Here is a 17,252-nt window from a genome sequence, read left to right on the forward strand (position 1 = left end):
TGAAAGCAGAAAGTTTCTAAATTACATGGAATTTAAGACTACACCCCCTGAGATGCCAGGAACCTCACAATGTGCCTCCCTCCAATGCTTCACGAGGAGGTTTATCTCATAGGCAAGCTTCATTTCCCCTCTTCATACATGATATGAATTTCATAAATGTTAGTTTTAGAAACAATGTTCGGTAAAAGTCTAAAGGCTTATATATGTTTTCGATCCCTAATAAATATCAAATTTTTGTCTTTCCTCCCTACTAAATTTTTACTTAACATTGAGCCCCTAATAAAACGACACTTTTGTTTTTTGTTCTTGATATTTTGTTTTAATCCCTGATAAATTAGCGAATTGTGTTTGCTCCCTAATTAATTAGCAAATTTTGTTTTAATCCCGACTAATATCAAATAGAAAAAATTTATCAAGGACCAAATACAAAATTCATTAATTTATTAGGGACTTAAAACTAAGTATCAAGAACCAAAAATAAAATAGTTGTTTTAATAAGGAATTAACGCAAAACAGAAAATTTATTAGGAATCAAACACGAAATTTAAATATTTATTATGAATAAAAAACATATTAAGCTAAATCTAAAAACAGAAATTGTCTCAATTACTTGGAATTTAGGTGTGCACCCCCCGAGATGCCAACCGCCTCGCAAATTGCCTCACTCCAATGCTCCACAAGCAGTTCTATTTTAAAACCGATCTCAAATTCTCTACTTGATACACGTTATGAATTTCATATAAGTTAGTATTTTCAGAGACCATTCAGTAAAAATCTTAAAGTTGGAAGTGTCTCAACTACCTGGAATATAAGTATGCACCATCTGAGAAACTAACAGCCTCACAAAGTGCCTCACACAGTGTTTCCCTCCAATGCTTCACTAGGAGATCTATTAACTTTTCAGCAATCAACATTCCTCTCCTTCATACATGTTATGAATTTCACAAATGTTATTTTTAGGTATGGTTTAATTACTTATTTTGTCTTTATAGATGCAAAAACTTTACATTTTAGTCTCTACTTGAAATCATCTCATTTTAGTCCTTACACATGTAATTTTTAATCCTTTGACAAAGACTAAAATGGATTAAAAATGGTATGTACAACGACTAGAATGTGATATTTTTAAGTATAAAAGCTAAAAGGTAACGTTTTTATAACTATACACACCAAATGAGGACCAACTGAGGAATTAAATCTTGAGACAATGTTCAGTAAAAAATATGAGTCTAAATACCACGGGATGCGAGTGGCAACACAAAGTCCGTCCTTCCAACGCTCCACAAACTTGTCTATTTTATTAGCAATGTCCCTTTTTCTACGTCTTACATGTCATGAATTTCATAAATGTTATTTTCAGAGAGAATGTTCAATAAAAATCTGAAAGCATAAAGTGTCTCAATTACCCCAAGATGCCAGCAGCCTCACAAAGTGTCTCCCTCCAATGCTCCACGAGGAGATCTATCTTATCCAAAATCTCACTTTGACCACTTCATACATGTACATGTTATGAATTTCATAAACTAAAATTCCAGAGACAATGTTCAGTAAAAATACGAGAAAGCTGGAAGTGTTTTTATTACAGAAAGCCCTGAGATGCCAGCGGCCTCAGCAAGCGTCTTCCACCATCGTTGTAGCTTTTCCTCTTCCTTTTCCTCTACCACTTTTAAAAGTCTGTTCTCAAGGTTTCGAAATGCTTTTCCAAAGTGGCCTGTTTGATGACGTACTTCAGAGGGATCTACATCATAGAACACTGGCACTACCACTTGCCCTGTTGTTCTGTGACACTCCATTATTTTCTCCAACTCTTTCAAACACCACCGCGACTCTGCATAGTTTCTAGAGAAAATAACAACAGAAAGTCGAGACTCTTCAATTGCTAACCGCAGCGAGGGTGAAATTTTATTTCCCCTTGGAAGTGTCTCATCATCCTTGAAAACAAAGATTCCCAAGTTGTGAAGAGCCGTATAGAGATGTGAAGTGAAAGAAGCACACGTGTCTTCCCCTCTGAAACTCAAAAACACATCATAGTTTATGTTGTCCTCCTTGTACCGATCACGCAGAAAGTCCATCTCGTCATCATCATGGAGATCGTAGTCATAACTAGAGGAAGAAGACATGGAAGAGATGAAAGGATATTATTGTCTAAGAAGAATGGAGCTTCAGACAAATGTTATGCGGCATAAATAACCATTCTTTTCTTTTCGGATTCCCATGGAGATCCCCTGGATGGAAATTCAGTCAAGAAACCATGGAGATTGTTGTTCCAAGATATGTCAATAACCGACAATGTTCCAATGTTGAAGATCTTATGTGGAAATGTTCCAGTCAACCCGCAATTATTAAGACTAAGGATGGTGAGATTTTTGTAATGGGAAAATGTTTCGGGCACTGGGATGATAATTTGTTCCAATCAAGAACAATGATTGATATATTATCAACTCTTTTCAAGGAAGGATCCAAGGGTCATGAGAGACCGCACCATGACATGCTCAATTCTTACAGGTTAAGCAGTGGCATCAGCACACTACACCATTAATCTAGATACAGTTGCCTAATACTGGTGAGATTCTGGCCAGAAAAGGGTCTAGTTCAACATGGGTTTTCACCAGGAGACCCAAAAACTTGAGATTAAAAACTTACAGCTTCTTAGGATGGAAGTGATGAGACAAGCTACATTTTCATTGTATAGATAATTACTATTGTGACAACTGCAATTACAAGTACAAGTTTAAATGGTAGGAAAACTAAAATAAAAATGGTTGTTTTTTGAAAGATATAGTTAACAACACTCAATTTATAAGAAAAAAGTCTTACTTCAATGTTGGCTTTCACCACTCGGCGTTGGAAACGTAGAAGTTTTACTTTTATGCTTTCTTAGTTATTTCACTTATTTGGTGTAATTATATTTTACTGCTATTAACTTTTTTATTTTTGTTAGCTGTTTTATTTTTGTAAACAAATTTATGTGCTTAATATCATTTAAATTTTATGTAGAGAAAAAAATGCATGTTATGATGACAAATACTTTTGCCAATGAATTAAATATCGTTTTCCGTCTTGAGTTTAGCTTTTTTGCTTTGAGCTTTTGTCTTTAATTTGTCTGTCATTGTTCTTTTTTAAGGGTGTTTTTTCTTTTTTCTTTTTCGAGTTACCATTGTTAGAATTGTTTCAGAATCATGTATTAGATGGAATTGTTTTAATTAAGGGACATAAAAGTCAGTAAAACATAACATTGCACAATTATAATACCAAGGTGATTTAGTCTTTGCACTTTTAACAGAGGTCGTAAAGGTAGCTCAGGAAAGATTCATATGTTTTTTTTTTTTTTCATGAAACCGTTTGCTAGAAAATTCCATTTTATTGTGCAGTTGCTATGAATAGACGGCCAGAGAAGACAGCTTGGGAATGGTGACTAATAAGAAGTTAGTTCATTACTACAAAAATGATCTTCTACGATTTACGATAATTTCATAAAAATCAATGTCATTTAAAATATGGTGATATTTTTTGTAAATAATTAAGACACAGATGATGAAGACCATTTTGCGATGACGGCACCACCATGGACACCAACGATGCCGTGATGGCCAGAACCCAAATTTCTCGAAGAGGATTAAGGATTGGATGTCAATGGTTATGGTAATGGTTTTGATCTCCACAGGGGGACACCAGGAGGAGGACAACGACAACCGTTAAGACACAAATAACGAAGACCATTTTTGCTCATCATATCTTCCACGGTTTGGTCTTTCTTTTTTTGTTGCCTTTTTTGGTTGTTTTATTATGCTTTGTTTTGTTTTTCCCCTTTTTTCTTTATCGCATAATTCCTCCATTTTTTCAGTTACCTACATTGACTCTCAGTTTTGAACCCTGAACTCAATTGCCGTCAACAGCTGTTTTCCGCCACTTGTACCTATATGTGTGATTTACGGTTTTATTCAAAGTTTATTTTCTGTATTTTTTACTTGAATGACATTAATCTTTTTCGTTTCGTGCATTTTAAAATATTCAGATTACTTATGCAAAGCTATTAGAATTCTCAGATTCGTATTTCAGATTCTTAAATTATTTAGTTGTTAATTTAGTTTACATAATTAACAAAGGGAGAAACATTGTTTATGCCCTGGCTGGCATATGCTGCAGGATTTTAGCGCTAATTAGGACTGTTATTAGGGTTTCTATGTGACGACTTGGTTTCTTGTTCGTGTGTTTTGAAAATGTCCTCTCGTGTTTTTTTATTAGAATCATTGTGTCCGGCAGAAAAAGTAGTTCTCTAATTACTTTGTTTAAATAAATTTTTTAAATATGTTTAAAACATTACACTACAATTTAACACTTCAGGTTTCTAAGTTGAAATCCTACACTTTCCTTTAACAGTTCGCGCATAAACAATTTTCTCAAGGTAAACATCAGTCGAGTTATTATATAATTCATAATTCACAACACAAGTAATATCACATCAAATATTAATTACACACTTATTCACAATCACATTCTATGTCCACAATTTAATATCTCACAGATTAACTAACTACAAAATATACTTAACAAAACTATGTTTCTTGCAGCTTAAAGAGCTAAATAACAACAATTATGAGGTTATATTGGTGACTAGCTTCTACAAGGATTGAGGTCTGTGCCATTGACTTGAATAATCATGTTAATGTATCATTTGAGCAAATAATTATAACTTCTTGAATTTGGAAATGCAGGGTTTGTGAGCTTTCCTACCCAAAGCCGAGCTTATCAAAAGAGTAAATAACTTTTTTGAGTTGAAAGAAAATGTGAGCTCCAGCCCTATAATTTTCCTCCAACAAAAAAGGTATATACACAATACAATCTTATTTTGGGACAGCTAATTTACTTATATGCTTCCATTGGATTTTGGTACTCTATTATTGTATGATATACTATTGAGTGGATTAGCATATCACAATATTTATAGATTAATTGATGTGGATGGCGTTATTAGGGTCAATTAAAATCTTCTGTAGATTCGATTTCCTTGAATGTGATTGGCAGAAGCCTCTATGAGCTATCCTGTTAATTCACTGTTGGTTTTCAACTGAAGCAATTATCTTTTCAAGCTTTAGGCATATCTGAGCCTTAAGAAAGTAGCCAGAGATTTCAATAACTAATTAAATAGTAGGAATATTCAACATTTAGAAAACTTAGTTTTGACATGTATTCAAAATATATTCCCTAATACTTCATTAAGATCACAATGTTTTTCCACAAACTTAATTTATTTTATTTTATGTTTTCTTAAATGTATAGATTCATGTAGTGCATCTACTTGACTATTTGGTAAGTCAAAACGTTATTTAACAGATTCATGTAGGTGCAATTCTTATTTCCAAGGGAATAATTCCATCTTAGGGTATCACTTAGATGCTTGAATGCTTCCAATTTACCTTCTTTAATGTTGAAAATTGTGAAGAAAAGAAATGTTAATGCAAGTTTATCCTATTTATGGCTTACAGAAAACATAGAAACCAAACTAGATAATTCATGTACAACAACATGAGTGCTTTTTTAGGTAAAACATACTTAGTAGATTGCCACTTTGTTTCCTGTTCACTTTTATATTTTCCTCATTTTCTGTAGTAACAGTATTTAACACTGTTGAATTGAGTGGAGTACTATCATTAAAGAATTAAATTGAATGTTTAAGTGTTTTTCATTTTTCTTTGCCAACATATTCTGTCATTACCTTGTGGTTGTATTATGAAACTTGCTTATTGAACTCTAGATGTCATTTATTGCCTTAATAAATAAGTCGCCATATCAGTTTTCTGATTACAAAGAAGAAATATACCTTAAATTCTTATGACCAAAAAGAAAAAGGGGGGGGAAAGGACTAAACAAGTATGTTTTTCCTGTTTATCTGCAGGAAGTGGGGATCACTCATTTGAAAGGAAACCATGTCTTGGTGGACCACTGTTAAAGGAAAATATCGCAACCACGATACTTGAGAGATCAAGGTCAAATTCTATTTATTCTTATTCTAAAACCAAAAACAATTCCTTCTATGGACAAAGACGTCCAATGCTGAAGTGTGGGGCAAAACTTTTGTGTGTTAATGACTTGCTTCTATTAGGAAGAGCAACCATTGAAAAGTATTTATCCATATAATGAAAATATCTAGTGTATAATGTAAATATTTACTTAGATAATTTAAATATTAATAAGATACTTTTAATTCTTCATATTTCATTTATTTATTTTGTGACAGTTTATTATTAATGGTGTACTTACTTTTTTCTAATAAATTAAAATTTAATTTGTATATATTTATAACCTTTTAATTATATTTAAATAAAAATGAAATAATTTTAGGTCATTGAGATCATGTCTATAGACAAACCATTGACTTCTAAATCCTTCTATAGTTCCTTATCATGTTGATTTTTAATTTTTGGTCATTAAGATTTTAAGGATAAATTCTTTGGACTTATTGTACTACTGTTGGTTGTTGTTTCAATTTTTAGTTTTATGCATCTAATGTATATTTGCCTTTTGTTTTTTTTTTTTTGGCTATATTCTCTCTGTCATGAAGTTTGTAACATGAAAAAAAAATAAAAAAATCTTTATGTTCGTTGGTATTTGTCAATTTCTAGTGCCTTAAAATTATTCACCGTCTCAAGCTAATGATTAATTGGAAGTATGCATTTGTTTGCATGAAAAATAATAATAAAAAAATATTTTTTTTTTAAAATATATTGTAAGACAATTTTCTAAAAAATCGTTTTATTTTTTAAGATGATTTTTTTATAAAAAAAAATGTCTTAAAATCCTTAATATTTTAATTTTTTTAAAAAAATATTCTAAGATTGTGATCTAAAAAACTGTCATATAAATTTTATTTTCTTAAACGATTTTTGAAAAAATCTTTTTAGAATCTTCAATTTTTTTATTTTTTTAAAAAAATATTTTAAGATGTTCTTACATAAATTAATATAAAAATCAAATTTTTAAGATGATTTTAAAATTGTCGTGAAAAATTAATATTTTTTATGACGACAATTTCAAAAATAATTGAAAATCATCATAAAAATGTAAAATTGGAAATTAAAGTAAGCTAAAGGAGAATGCATTATTTTACTTTTTCTAATTAATGGAATGCTTTCCTTTTGTTTTCTAATGGCCTTGCAATGTGAATCGGAATGAAAAGAACTCATTTCGTAGTAATGATTATAGTGGAAATTAAAGTAAGCTAAAGAAAGAATGCATTATTTTACTTTTTGTAATTAATGGAATGCTTTCTTTTGTTTTCTAATGATCATGGGAATCGGAATGAAAAGAACTCATTTCGTAGTAATGATTATAGTGGAAATTAAAGTAAGCTAAAGGAGAATGCATTATTTTACCTTTTCTAATTAATGAAATGCTTTCCTTTTGTTTTCTAATGGTCTTGCAATGGTAATAGGAATGAAAATAACTCATTTCGTTTTCTTTTGACCCAAGAATATAAAAGCCTCCTTATAATTAGCAAGTGGGGGGTGGAAGAACTAAAAAGTTTTTAGGAACTTAGGAAGAAGTGTCCTTTGATTTTGGCAATGCATGAGAAATGCCATGTACAGTAGTTTTGTTTAGGTTATCATGTTATATTATAAGTGTGTAATATTTATTGATTTAATAAATGATTAGTTTTTATTAGAAATGTAACTAATTATTTTAGTGATATCTTCTCTTTTAATGATATTTTATTTGTTTATAATAATAGAGTTTGAAATCTTGCTTAAACAATTCATCTTACTCACACAAATGACTTATAAGAATAAAAATAAAAATAATGAAAGTGGGAAAGAGAAAAAAAAAGCAAAAAAAAAGAGATATAATATGAAAGGAAAAAACGTAGAAAGAGAATTGAAAATGTACGTGGTATGAAAGAGAATCATATTTTTTATTTTTTATAAAAAAATTAAAAAACAAATTATTTTAATATCCTTGACTTTAAATAAATAAACAAAAACTGAGTGGATTTTTTGTACTACATATTTAACTTTAGTGTAGGTTGATATATATATATATATATATATATATATATATATATATATATATATATATATATATTATAAAAGAGGTCCCATTTAATTGATTTATTTATTTAATAAATTAATCAATTTTTAAATCATATTGAATCTATACATTAATTTTTTTTATTTCTAAACTAATTAATAAAGAATAACGTTCAATGATTATTCACAAAATTCTGTATAATTGACTAAATCAATGAATACTATTTTTAGTCAAACAATTTATCAATCACATATATTCACAATTAAATTACTTTCCAAATTAATGATTTTTTATAAGTAATTTCTTCATCATATATTTTGTGATTTCCTTAATTAATTTCCGCTTGCAATACCACATTTATTACCTCAAGTTTATTATTATTATTATTATTATTATTATTATTATTATTATTATTATTATTATTATTATTATTATTATTATTATTATTATTATTATTATTATTATCTCTGCATGAAATGTGATCACTCCACCAACAATTAGGATATGTGTTGTGATTTCATTGTGCCTTTCATATTATTTTTAAAAATGATCGGATGCCTTGTTCACTTTTGAGTTATGTTTTCTATTGTAATTATGTCTCATATAAAAGTTTGGTTTAAATAGTACTCTTTTTTTTATTTATCCTTTTTATAAGACTTTTTTACGTCATTTTTTGTTTTAATTATATTTTGAATTAAATATCCTTAGTTATTTCATAATAAATATTTTGTATTAAAAATATAAATGTATTATCTTTGGTAGGATTAGATAAAAAAAAAGGACTGACACACATTAATTAATTAAATAAATAAGAAAGTAATTAAGAGAAAAAGAGATTATGAGTTCAGAATAATTTTAAGGATAATTTTAATAAAAAAACACAAATAATTAATAAATTTAATACTACTCATTATATTAATTAATTTTTTTATAAAAATATGAATTAGTTAAGAAAATCATTATAAAAGGTGTGAATTTTGATTTTGGTACTTATAAAACTTATTCTTTAATTTCATTCTTCAAAAATATAAAATCATTGATGGTATCAAATCAACATGTGATTTTAGATTTTTTTAAAAATTTCTAAAAGGCTAAAATATATTTTTCATTTTTATAAATATTAATGATTGAAATATTCAGAATTTATCTGTATAAAAATTTTGGCCTAGCAAAATTTAAATGTATTTCTTTTTGTTCTCGGTTAGCTTCAAATATGTGTGAACCTGCGTGTCTGGTGATCTAAGCTAGTCCATTGGTCAATTGGATGGTGACATGTGTTGAAACTCTAACCTATCTCTCTCACTTGAAACCATAGATATATAGACGCCGTCGAGAAAGCCAAAATCCCATTCTTCCCGGCGTTGGCAACGCCTCTATCTGTTAGCGAAGGTGAAGGCATCAACGGGATTGTGGGGCTGAAGGTGGTTCAGAACGGGGTAGGTGCTGATTGGGCTATATGCTGAAGTGGATCCAGAAGGGTCCCAAAGACGAAGGTACTGCATATGGAAGCATCTCATTTCTGCCCATGCGAAGCTGCAAAAGGAATATGAAGATTGAAAAAAGTATGAATTGAATTAAATAAAGAGATAAAAGGGAAAAGTGAGTGAAGATTGGGAATTTTTTGTTCACAATTATTCTTAATACCTTCCAGCTTGACCTTTGTTAGGGGGGCAAAAATATTTGTTAGGCATTTACAAAACATTTGCATAAAGTCTTCTTCAGAAAACAAAAAATGATTTTTGGACACCAAAATGCTATTTGACACTTAAGAGAGAAAGATAAACAAGAAAAAAAAATATATATATATATATATAAAGTGATATGTTTGATAATCTAGCTTGAGGAAGTTCAAAATAAGTTTTTATGGTAACATTGGTGAGGTCCTATACTTGTTGCCAATTTGATCATCTTTAATTGTTAGTATATAGACATATTTATTATATAATATTTTTTTATTTTTTCTTTTCCTAATTCACAAATATATACCTGAAAGATAAAAATATAAAATTTAGTCTTTGAAAGAATAAAAATATAATAAATATATTCGGATGTTAATAATAAATTATGAATAAAAAAATTCCTGTAAAACTAGTCTGTACGAGTATTTAATTGTTTTTTAAAAAAAGTTATAAAATATGAATGTCTATTAATATATGTAATGATATAATAAAAGTTTGTTGATTTTTAAATTATTTTTTTAAATCATTCAAAATTATTTTTTTATTGACTGGTCATTTAAAAAATCATAACCTAAAAAAATCATTCCAAAGGAGGTGAGTGTCTTTTACAAACTAAAAGTATCATTGCAATTTTTCCTAAAAATTATTCATAATCTAATTTAACCATAATGCTTTACAATAAGCATTTTTTACTTAGCCTTTCATCAAGCATGAGAGTGTAAAAAAATTATTTATAATTTATAAAACGAGTATTTTTTTATTTTAGACTAAATTTAATTTATGAATTTGTTAAAAAAAATTTATCGCAATCATTAGAAAATTTTTCAAATTATAATAATTAGTCATAATTTATTATTAACGTTCAGATATATTTGTTACATTTTTTACACTTTCATGACTAAATTTTATATTTTCTTCTTTCAGGGATGCATTTATCAGCGGAGTGAAAAAGAAAAAGTCAAAAAAATGTTATATGACAAATATGTCCCCGTGTTGACATTAGATATGACTACGTTGACAAAATCATTTCAGTGACAAATTTGTCTTTTGTGTCACATAAGCTATTTTATTAATGGTGATGGACGGATAGGAAGTTAACACAAAATATATTAGTCGCATTTTTTACACTTTTGTGAGAGACTAAATTTTTTATTTTCATTTTTTAAGACATATTTATTGGTGAATTACATATTTAGGAACAAAAATGACTATTTACCAAAAAAAAACCATATTCATAGAAATTCGGAATACGATTATCATATTCTAATATTTTTTAAAATCATTCCTTTCATTTCACTTATAATTTTGTTAACGACAATTTTACAAAGTTGATCAAACCATGACTTTTATAAACTAATTGAAATTAAATCCAGCAATAATGGTTGATTCAATTCAAGTGGTTGGGGCTTTCACTCCTTAATGCAATCATATGCACAGCCAAAAAAAGTTGAAATTAAATCCTAACAATGTTTTTCTATCTACGTAAATAATCACAATTGTAAAAATAAATATAATACTAATATTGATAAGTCAATGTAGTTCAGTTTTTGTCGTGTATATATAGCCATTTCCATTCTTTCATTTCTCACATCAGATTTAGCAATACTGAATGAGTACAAAATATAAAACAAACAAACTGCTTAGTTGAAACATATTGATACAGAAAGAGTTATTACTCCACATATGACCTTGAACAAATTACGACAATGTTACCGACCAGAAACTGTTTCCACCAGCACTTCTCTTATTTGTTAATCCTGGAATACAAAACACAAGAACAGAGAATGAGATTGAAACTATATATGGAGAAAATATAATTATAATCATTGGCAGTCATGTACTCATTGATTTTAGTTACCCAAAATAAATGTAATTGAACATCACAAAAAAAGATAGTTTAAGGACAGTGCGACTAATATTGTAACTTTATATTCATAAAAGCTCTCTCAAATATGCATTAAATATTTGTTAAAGTGGATGAGAAAAAAAAAACAATTTTTGGAGAACTTCACAAATTAGCAATATCAATGATATAATAATGGAATTTTTTTTATCTTGTTGATATGTCTCAGTCTACATTAATTTGCTAACTTTATATATTACAAATAGACAAATATTTATTTCACAAGAACATTTATTTAACAAGTATATCATAAACTACTCATTTAATCATATCAATTAATAGCTATTATTTATGAAGAGACAAAATTACTTTATCATAGTAGTGACTAAAATGTAGCATATATAATATATTTTCAAGCTTCCGATACATATTCCTTGCAAATTTATCTTTTAGGCATCAAGGCATAGAACCAAATCAACTATCAAATTCGGAAAACGAAACATTTAGAAAGAATATTGTGTCTAGATTTCACTTACTTGCAAACTTGATATAAATCACTAATGCATCCACCTTAAAGCTTCGTATGTGTGTCCTCTCCAAGTTACATATTCAAGATACACCTGAGGGAAGATCTGACAAAGAATTTTGTGCACAAGCTGCCAATACCATAGCCTCCATTGCTTCCAAATTAAGAGTGGACCAAAAATAACTCCGTGGCCGAAAATCAATCCCAATTCAACACTAATAAAATTCCAATCAATAGTACACGCTAACCTTCCACATTCTTGTTGTGGCAGCACCTCTTGCTCTTTATGATCTGGATTTTTAGTCAATGGAGGACCGTCTAGTCCATCATTGCCTTCAAAAGAAGAAGCTGGAAATGATTGAAGTTGGGTACTTGTTGGGATCTTCCCCATCAAATGATTGAAGGAGAGATTTAAATATGAAAGGAATGACAAACTTGCAAGCTGCACTGGAATTTCTCCACTCAGAGAGTTTTGTGAAAGGTCCAAGGACTCTAGTTGTCTCATGTTACCTATGGATGATGGGATTTTACCAGACAAAGCATTGTTTGACAAATTAAGGACATGGAGTTCTTTCCAATCCATTAACTCCTCTGGTATAGGTCCATCAAAATGGTTAGACGAGAAATCAATGGATGTGAAAATTGTCAAAATTTTAACCAACTCCATTTTTTGACCTTTACTGATAACTGTGATACTATCTCGATAATATAAACCACTTCCAAAGGATGTAATTTGTTTCTCTATGAACTTTAACCCAGCTTCCTCTTTGTTACCCTTTATATTTCTTTTCCAGGTTGTAAAATATTCTCTTGGCAGTTTGCCACTAAAATTGTTAAAAGCAATGTCTACAATTTGAAGCATCTCCCAAGTCATATTGACTTTCAAACATTTTGGGGAACCTTGAAATTTGTTGTTCCTCAAAACCAAGACACGAAGCCTGGGTATTTCTTTTAAGAAGCATGGAAAGCCTCCTGTGATTTGATTTGATCCAAGGTCCAATACCTCTAACTTTGAGCAATAAGTAAGAGACTTTGGAATTGGCCCATCTAATTGATTTCCATGAAGATTTAAAGTCCACAAACCACAAGAAACTGTGACTGTATTAGGAATAGGGCTTGAGAGATTGTTGTTCTTCAGATTTAATACCTCAAGAGTGCCACTCGTCATCATTAAGCATGAGGGAATTGTTCCAGAAATGTTATTATTGGAAAGGTCAAGCACTTTAAGATATAAAGCATTGCAGAGGGAATCAGGGATACTGCCACTCAAAGTATTGTTTGAGAGAGAGAGAAAAAATGTGAAAGACATGTAATTACCAAAGTCACGTGGGATAATAGAGCTAAACTTGTTGCTTGAAAGATCGAAATACAACATATTTCTAGGAAAAACAGGTACTGGCCCCGGAAGTTTATTCTGATGAAGGTCAAGGTACAACAAATGGGAAGAAAGATTCTGGAAAGGTCCTTCGAAATGAGTCAACAAATTATGAGAAATATTAAGGCTTTCAAGAATCTGTAGTTTCCAAATCCAGTTGGGCACTGTCCCTTGGATATGGTTATCTGAGAGATCTAGAGTGGCTAATCTGGACTGATTTCTCAAGAAACCAGGGAAAGTTTTCAAGTTGCAGGATGCCAATATTAGATTGATAATGCTGGGAAAGGAAGATGAGCTAACATTTGTAACATTCACTTTGACTGATAAGTTGTTGTATGAAAGGTCTAGTGTAGTTAAATTTCTGAGAACCAAAATGTTATCTAGATGCATTGATCCATTGAACTTGTTTGAAGAAAGTTGGAGGATAGAGAGTGCTTCAAGCTGTAATATAAATGTTGGAAATGACCCTGAAAGACGATTGCTACTTAAATCGAGGGTGTTTAATTTAGAAGAAGACACATTTGTGACTTCATCTAGTTGACCAAACTGATTGTGGGAAAGCAGAATCCTTTGCAGCCGTGTGAGTGTAAAAAGAGATGAAGGAATGCTCCCATTGATTGAGTTATAACCCAAGCCAATGCTGACAAGATTATCCAGTCCTTCAAAGTGAGATGATGGAATTGCACCACTCAAACCATTATGAGAAAGGTCTAAGTGCGTGAGATTTTTTGCCCTACCAAGTGATGGCATTTGACCTGTGAAGTTGTTAAATGACAAGTCCAGGTAACTGAGTTCTGTGAGGTTTGACAGTGAATTGGGAAGTGTTCCATTAAATTGACAATAGGAAAAATCCAATTCAAATAAGTTCCTCATGTTACCAATAGAGTTTGGAAATGCTCCAGAGAAGCTTGTGTTACTTACTCTTAAAATCTGAAGAGATGAATTCCGTGGGAAGTCTGGAAAGACACCTTGGAGATTATAGTTGAACGATATGTCAATGACTGACAATGATCCAATGCTGAATATCCCCTGTGGAAATGTTCCATGCAACCCACAATAAACAAGACTTAAGATGGTCAGATTTTTCAAATGGGAAAATGTGTCTGGCACGGGGGATGATAAATTGTTTTGATCAAGAACAATGACTGATAAATTCTTAAGAGTTGCCAGGGAAGGATCCAAAGGTCCTGAGAGATTGCAATGTGACATGCTAAGTTCTTGCAGGTCACGCAGCAACAAGAAGGCACTGCACCATTCATGTCCTGGAACTTTTATACTTACTCCATCCAGATACAGTTGCCTAATACTGGTGAGATTTTGGACAAGCTTTTGTAGATTTGGGTTCTCTAGTTTCAGCTCTTGCCCAGTTAAGTAGGAAAGACAAGAAATATCAAGAGTAACCAACCTTGTCAGCTGAGAAATCTCTATTGGAATCTGCCCCACAAAGCCCGCATATGACAAATTCAGATAAGTCAACTTGTCCAACTTGTTAAATCCAGATGGGATGATAGAATTGAAATTATTAGAAGCCAAATTCAATTCCTGGAGATGTTGAAGACTGAAAATAACACTTGAATCATCAAATCCACCGGAGATTGATTCTCCACTGAGGTCGAGAGCAGTAACATGACCCTCGGTGTCGCAGGTTACTCCCATCCACCTGCAACAATCATCACTTGCATTCCACGACTTCAGCCTGCTGCTACTTCTATATGCCCAGGGTAATGTGATGTTGTTCTTGAGTTGGAGCAGCAAAGACCTCTGATCATCAAGACAAAGACCTGAAACCACAAAGACGTGGTTAAAGAGGCACAACCAATAGAATGGCATCACCATAAATGCTGAGAAAACCACAATTCTCATTGTAGGTGATAATTATGAGTGACACCTTCGCTCACAGAAGTTTTAATTGTAGACAAAATGAAGGTCGTGTTTAAAAATTCACATTTTATGTTGGAAAGTCTTTGTTCAATGTTGGCTTTGTTGGAAGCCCACGTTATGTGCACGTTGCACGTTCCTTTATATTTTATTATTTTGGAAAAATTTGTTACTTTCGAATCTGGTCTATTTTCCATCCACATTCATCCCATATCTTTGCAAATATATTTGCAACCACCTTCACTAACAAATCACGTACCCATCATTTATCTCACGTACTGATAACTTCTTATCTCACGTCTGATTCCTATCTCACGTTCTGATAACAAGTTGAGAACTCTGTGATGGACAGACTCTATAAATAGGATGGGGTGCTCTCAGTTTTGTATCACCAAACTTACTTCTCTGTTCAGAAAAAAATACATCATCTATTCAGAGTGAGTAAGGGTCTGGAAGAACAAAACTGTCTTTCAGGTTCGTGTGTGCGCCGCTTCCCGTTCAATTTGCAATGGCGGGAGATACGCTCGTAATTCCTTTTAATTTCCGCTGTTTGATCTAAATATGCTATTTAAATTTATTTGCATGTTTAAATCAGTGTATGTATTTTTTTACATTTGGTATCAGAGCCTATTTGTACCTCTGTCTTGCTTATTGGGTCGTTCCTATGCGGAGTTTATTTTCTGAGTACATAGGTGTTATGTTTTAAGCCTCCTTAATTCAAAATAACATCAAAATTAGGAATGATATGAGTTTTCTAATTTTTCTATGATTTAAAACGTATTTTTGGGTGTCTAAAATACATATAATGATATGGGTTTTTCGAAATTGAGGTAATAATTTTTTTTTATCCACTGCTGGAGGTTGAAGACAAAGTTTTGCGGGTTTTGTTTACTGTCTTGGAATTGTTAATGTAAATTTTAAATTAACAATATTAAACAAAGCATGAGCATGAAAGGACTCCCTTTACCACTAAGCTATTGCAATTTAATTGTTTATTAATTGCAGTTCATGTATATTTATAACTTCTGAAGGATAAATTATATACGCACAAACTGTTTAAAATTGTGTGTCTCTTAAGTTATGTTGAACATGCAATATTATGTTAAATACTGGTATGCATTGGATTTAATCCTTTAAAGTTTATTACATGTTGAATGAATATACGTGCAATGTTATTTTGAATTGGTATACATGTAATTTTTATGATTCAATATTGAGCACATTTGCATTATTAAGTATGTTTATGCAAGGATTATTTTTGAATGTTAAGTGATTAATATAATTTTATTAAATTAGAGAATAGCCACAGCATCTTTAATTGAGTAAAATTATATGCTAAATTTATAATCACATTAGAAATATTAATTGTGATTAATCATATGTAATGTGATGAAATCTACCCACAGGAATTTTGTTATATTTGTATGATTAATTAGGATAAAATATTAAATTATATTTCTTAATTTACCCACAGGAATTAAGGAAAAGAACATGATTTAATAGTTTTATCATAAAGTTGCATGATGAATCTAATTGAGTAGGACTTTAGCCCATAGGCAAGTTTTGTGTCACTAGATTCATATATTGAGACATGATTTGCATTGGAAAAACATGGCATTTGTTTAGTCTCAAATTTTCATAATGAGCATGTGTGTTTGTTTGCAGTTTCACAATCTATGAATATTTCTTGTGACCTTCCCATTTTGAAATGTGATAATTATAAGGTTTGGAAGGAAAGAGTTCTCCTTCATTTGGGCTGGATGGATATTGACTATGCTATAAGGAAGGATGAGCCACCGGCTATTACTGAAACTAGCGAACCTGATGCTGTTGATCTTTATGAAAAGTGGGAGAGATCTAATCGTTTCTCCGTTATATTCATAAAAACCAACATATCCGCTAGTATCCGGGGTTCAGTTGACCAGC

At 30.8% G+C, this 17,252-nt stretch overlaps 3 protein-coding genes and 1 long non-coding RNA gene across 5 annotated transcripts in view; 1 reads left to right on the top strand and 3 right to left on the bottom strand.

The window, feature by feature from the left end:
* The window catches only part of LOC114406101 (TMV resistance protein N-like), a 28,973-nt gene extending 27,660 nt beyond the window's left edge, over positions 1-1,313 (bottom strand). For both annotated transcript variants that reach the window (XM_028368679.1, XM_028368680.1), the window contains exons 1-4: positions 1,238-1,313; positions 802-921; positions 611-712; positions 26-130 (exon numbers count right to left, since the gene is read on the bottom strand). In XM_028368679.1, coding sequence (XP_028224480.1) covers positions 26-130; positions 611-712; positions 802-914 — 320 coding nt within the window. In that variant the 5' untranslated portion in view covers positions 915-921; positions 1,238-1,313. The remainder of the gene's footprint in view (positions 1-25; positions 131-610; positions 713-801; positions 922-1,237) is intronic.
* Positions 1,266-2,771, bottom strand: LOC114406102 (TMV resistance protein N-like). Its single transcript, XM_028368681.1, has one exon. It carries the CDS (start codon positions 2,118-2,120, stop codon positions 1,545-1,547), a length of 576 nt encoding a protein of 191 aa, XP_028224482.1. The 5' UTR covers positions 2,121-2,771; the 3' UTR covers positions 1,266-1,544.
* Positions 2,772-3,441: 670 nt separating this feature from the next.
* Positions 3,442-6,183, top strand: LOC114406103. Its single transcript, XR_003665377.1, has 4 exons — positions 3,442-3,743; positions 4,572-4,635; positions 4,716-4,825; positions 5,897-6,183. It is a non-coding gene; the product is annotated as an uncharacterized LOC114406103 (long non-coding RNA).
* A 5,911-nt stretch (positions 6,184-12,094) lies between these two features.
* LOC114406105 (receptor-like protein 33) lies at positions 12,095-15,424 on the bottom strand. The gene has a single exon (XM_028368682.1). It carries the CDS (start codon positions 15,309-15,311, stop codon positions 12,105-12,107), a length of 3,207 nt encoding a protein of 1,068 aa, XP_028224483.1. The 5' UTR covers positions 15,312-15,424; the 3' UTR covers positions 12,095-12,104.
* Between the last annotated feature and the right edge of the window lie 1,828 nt (positions 15,425-17,252).

This window comes from Glycine soja, chromosome 3, assembly GCF_004193775.1.
Source record: "Glycine soja cultivar W05 chromosome 3, ASM419377v2, whole genome shotgun sequence".
In the NCBI taxonomy this organism is placed as follows: domain Eukaryota; kingdom Viridiplantae; phylum Streptophyta; class Magnoliopsida; order Fabales; family Fabaceae; genus Glycine; species Glycine soja.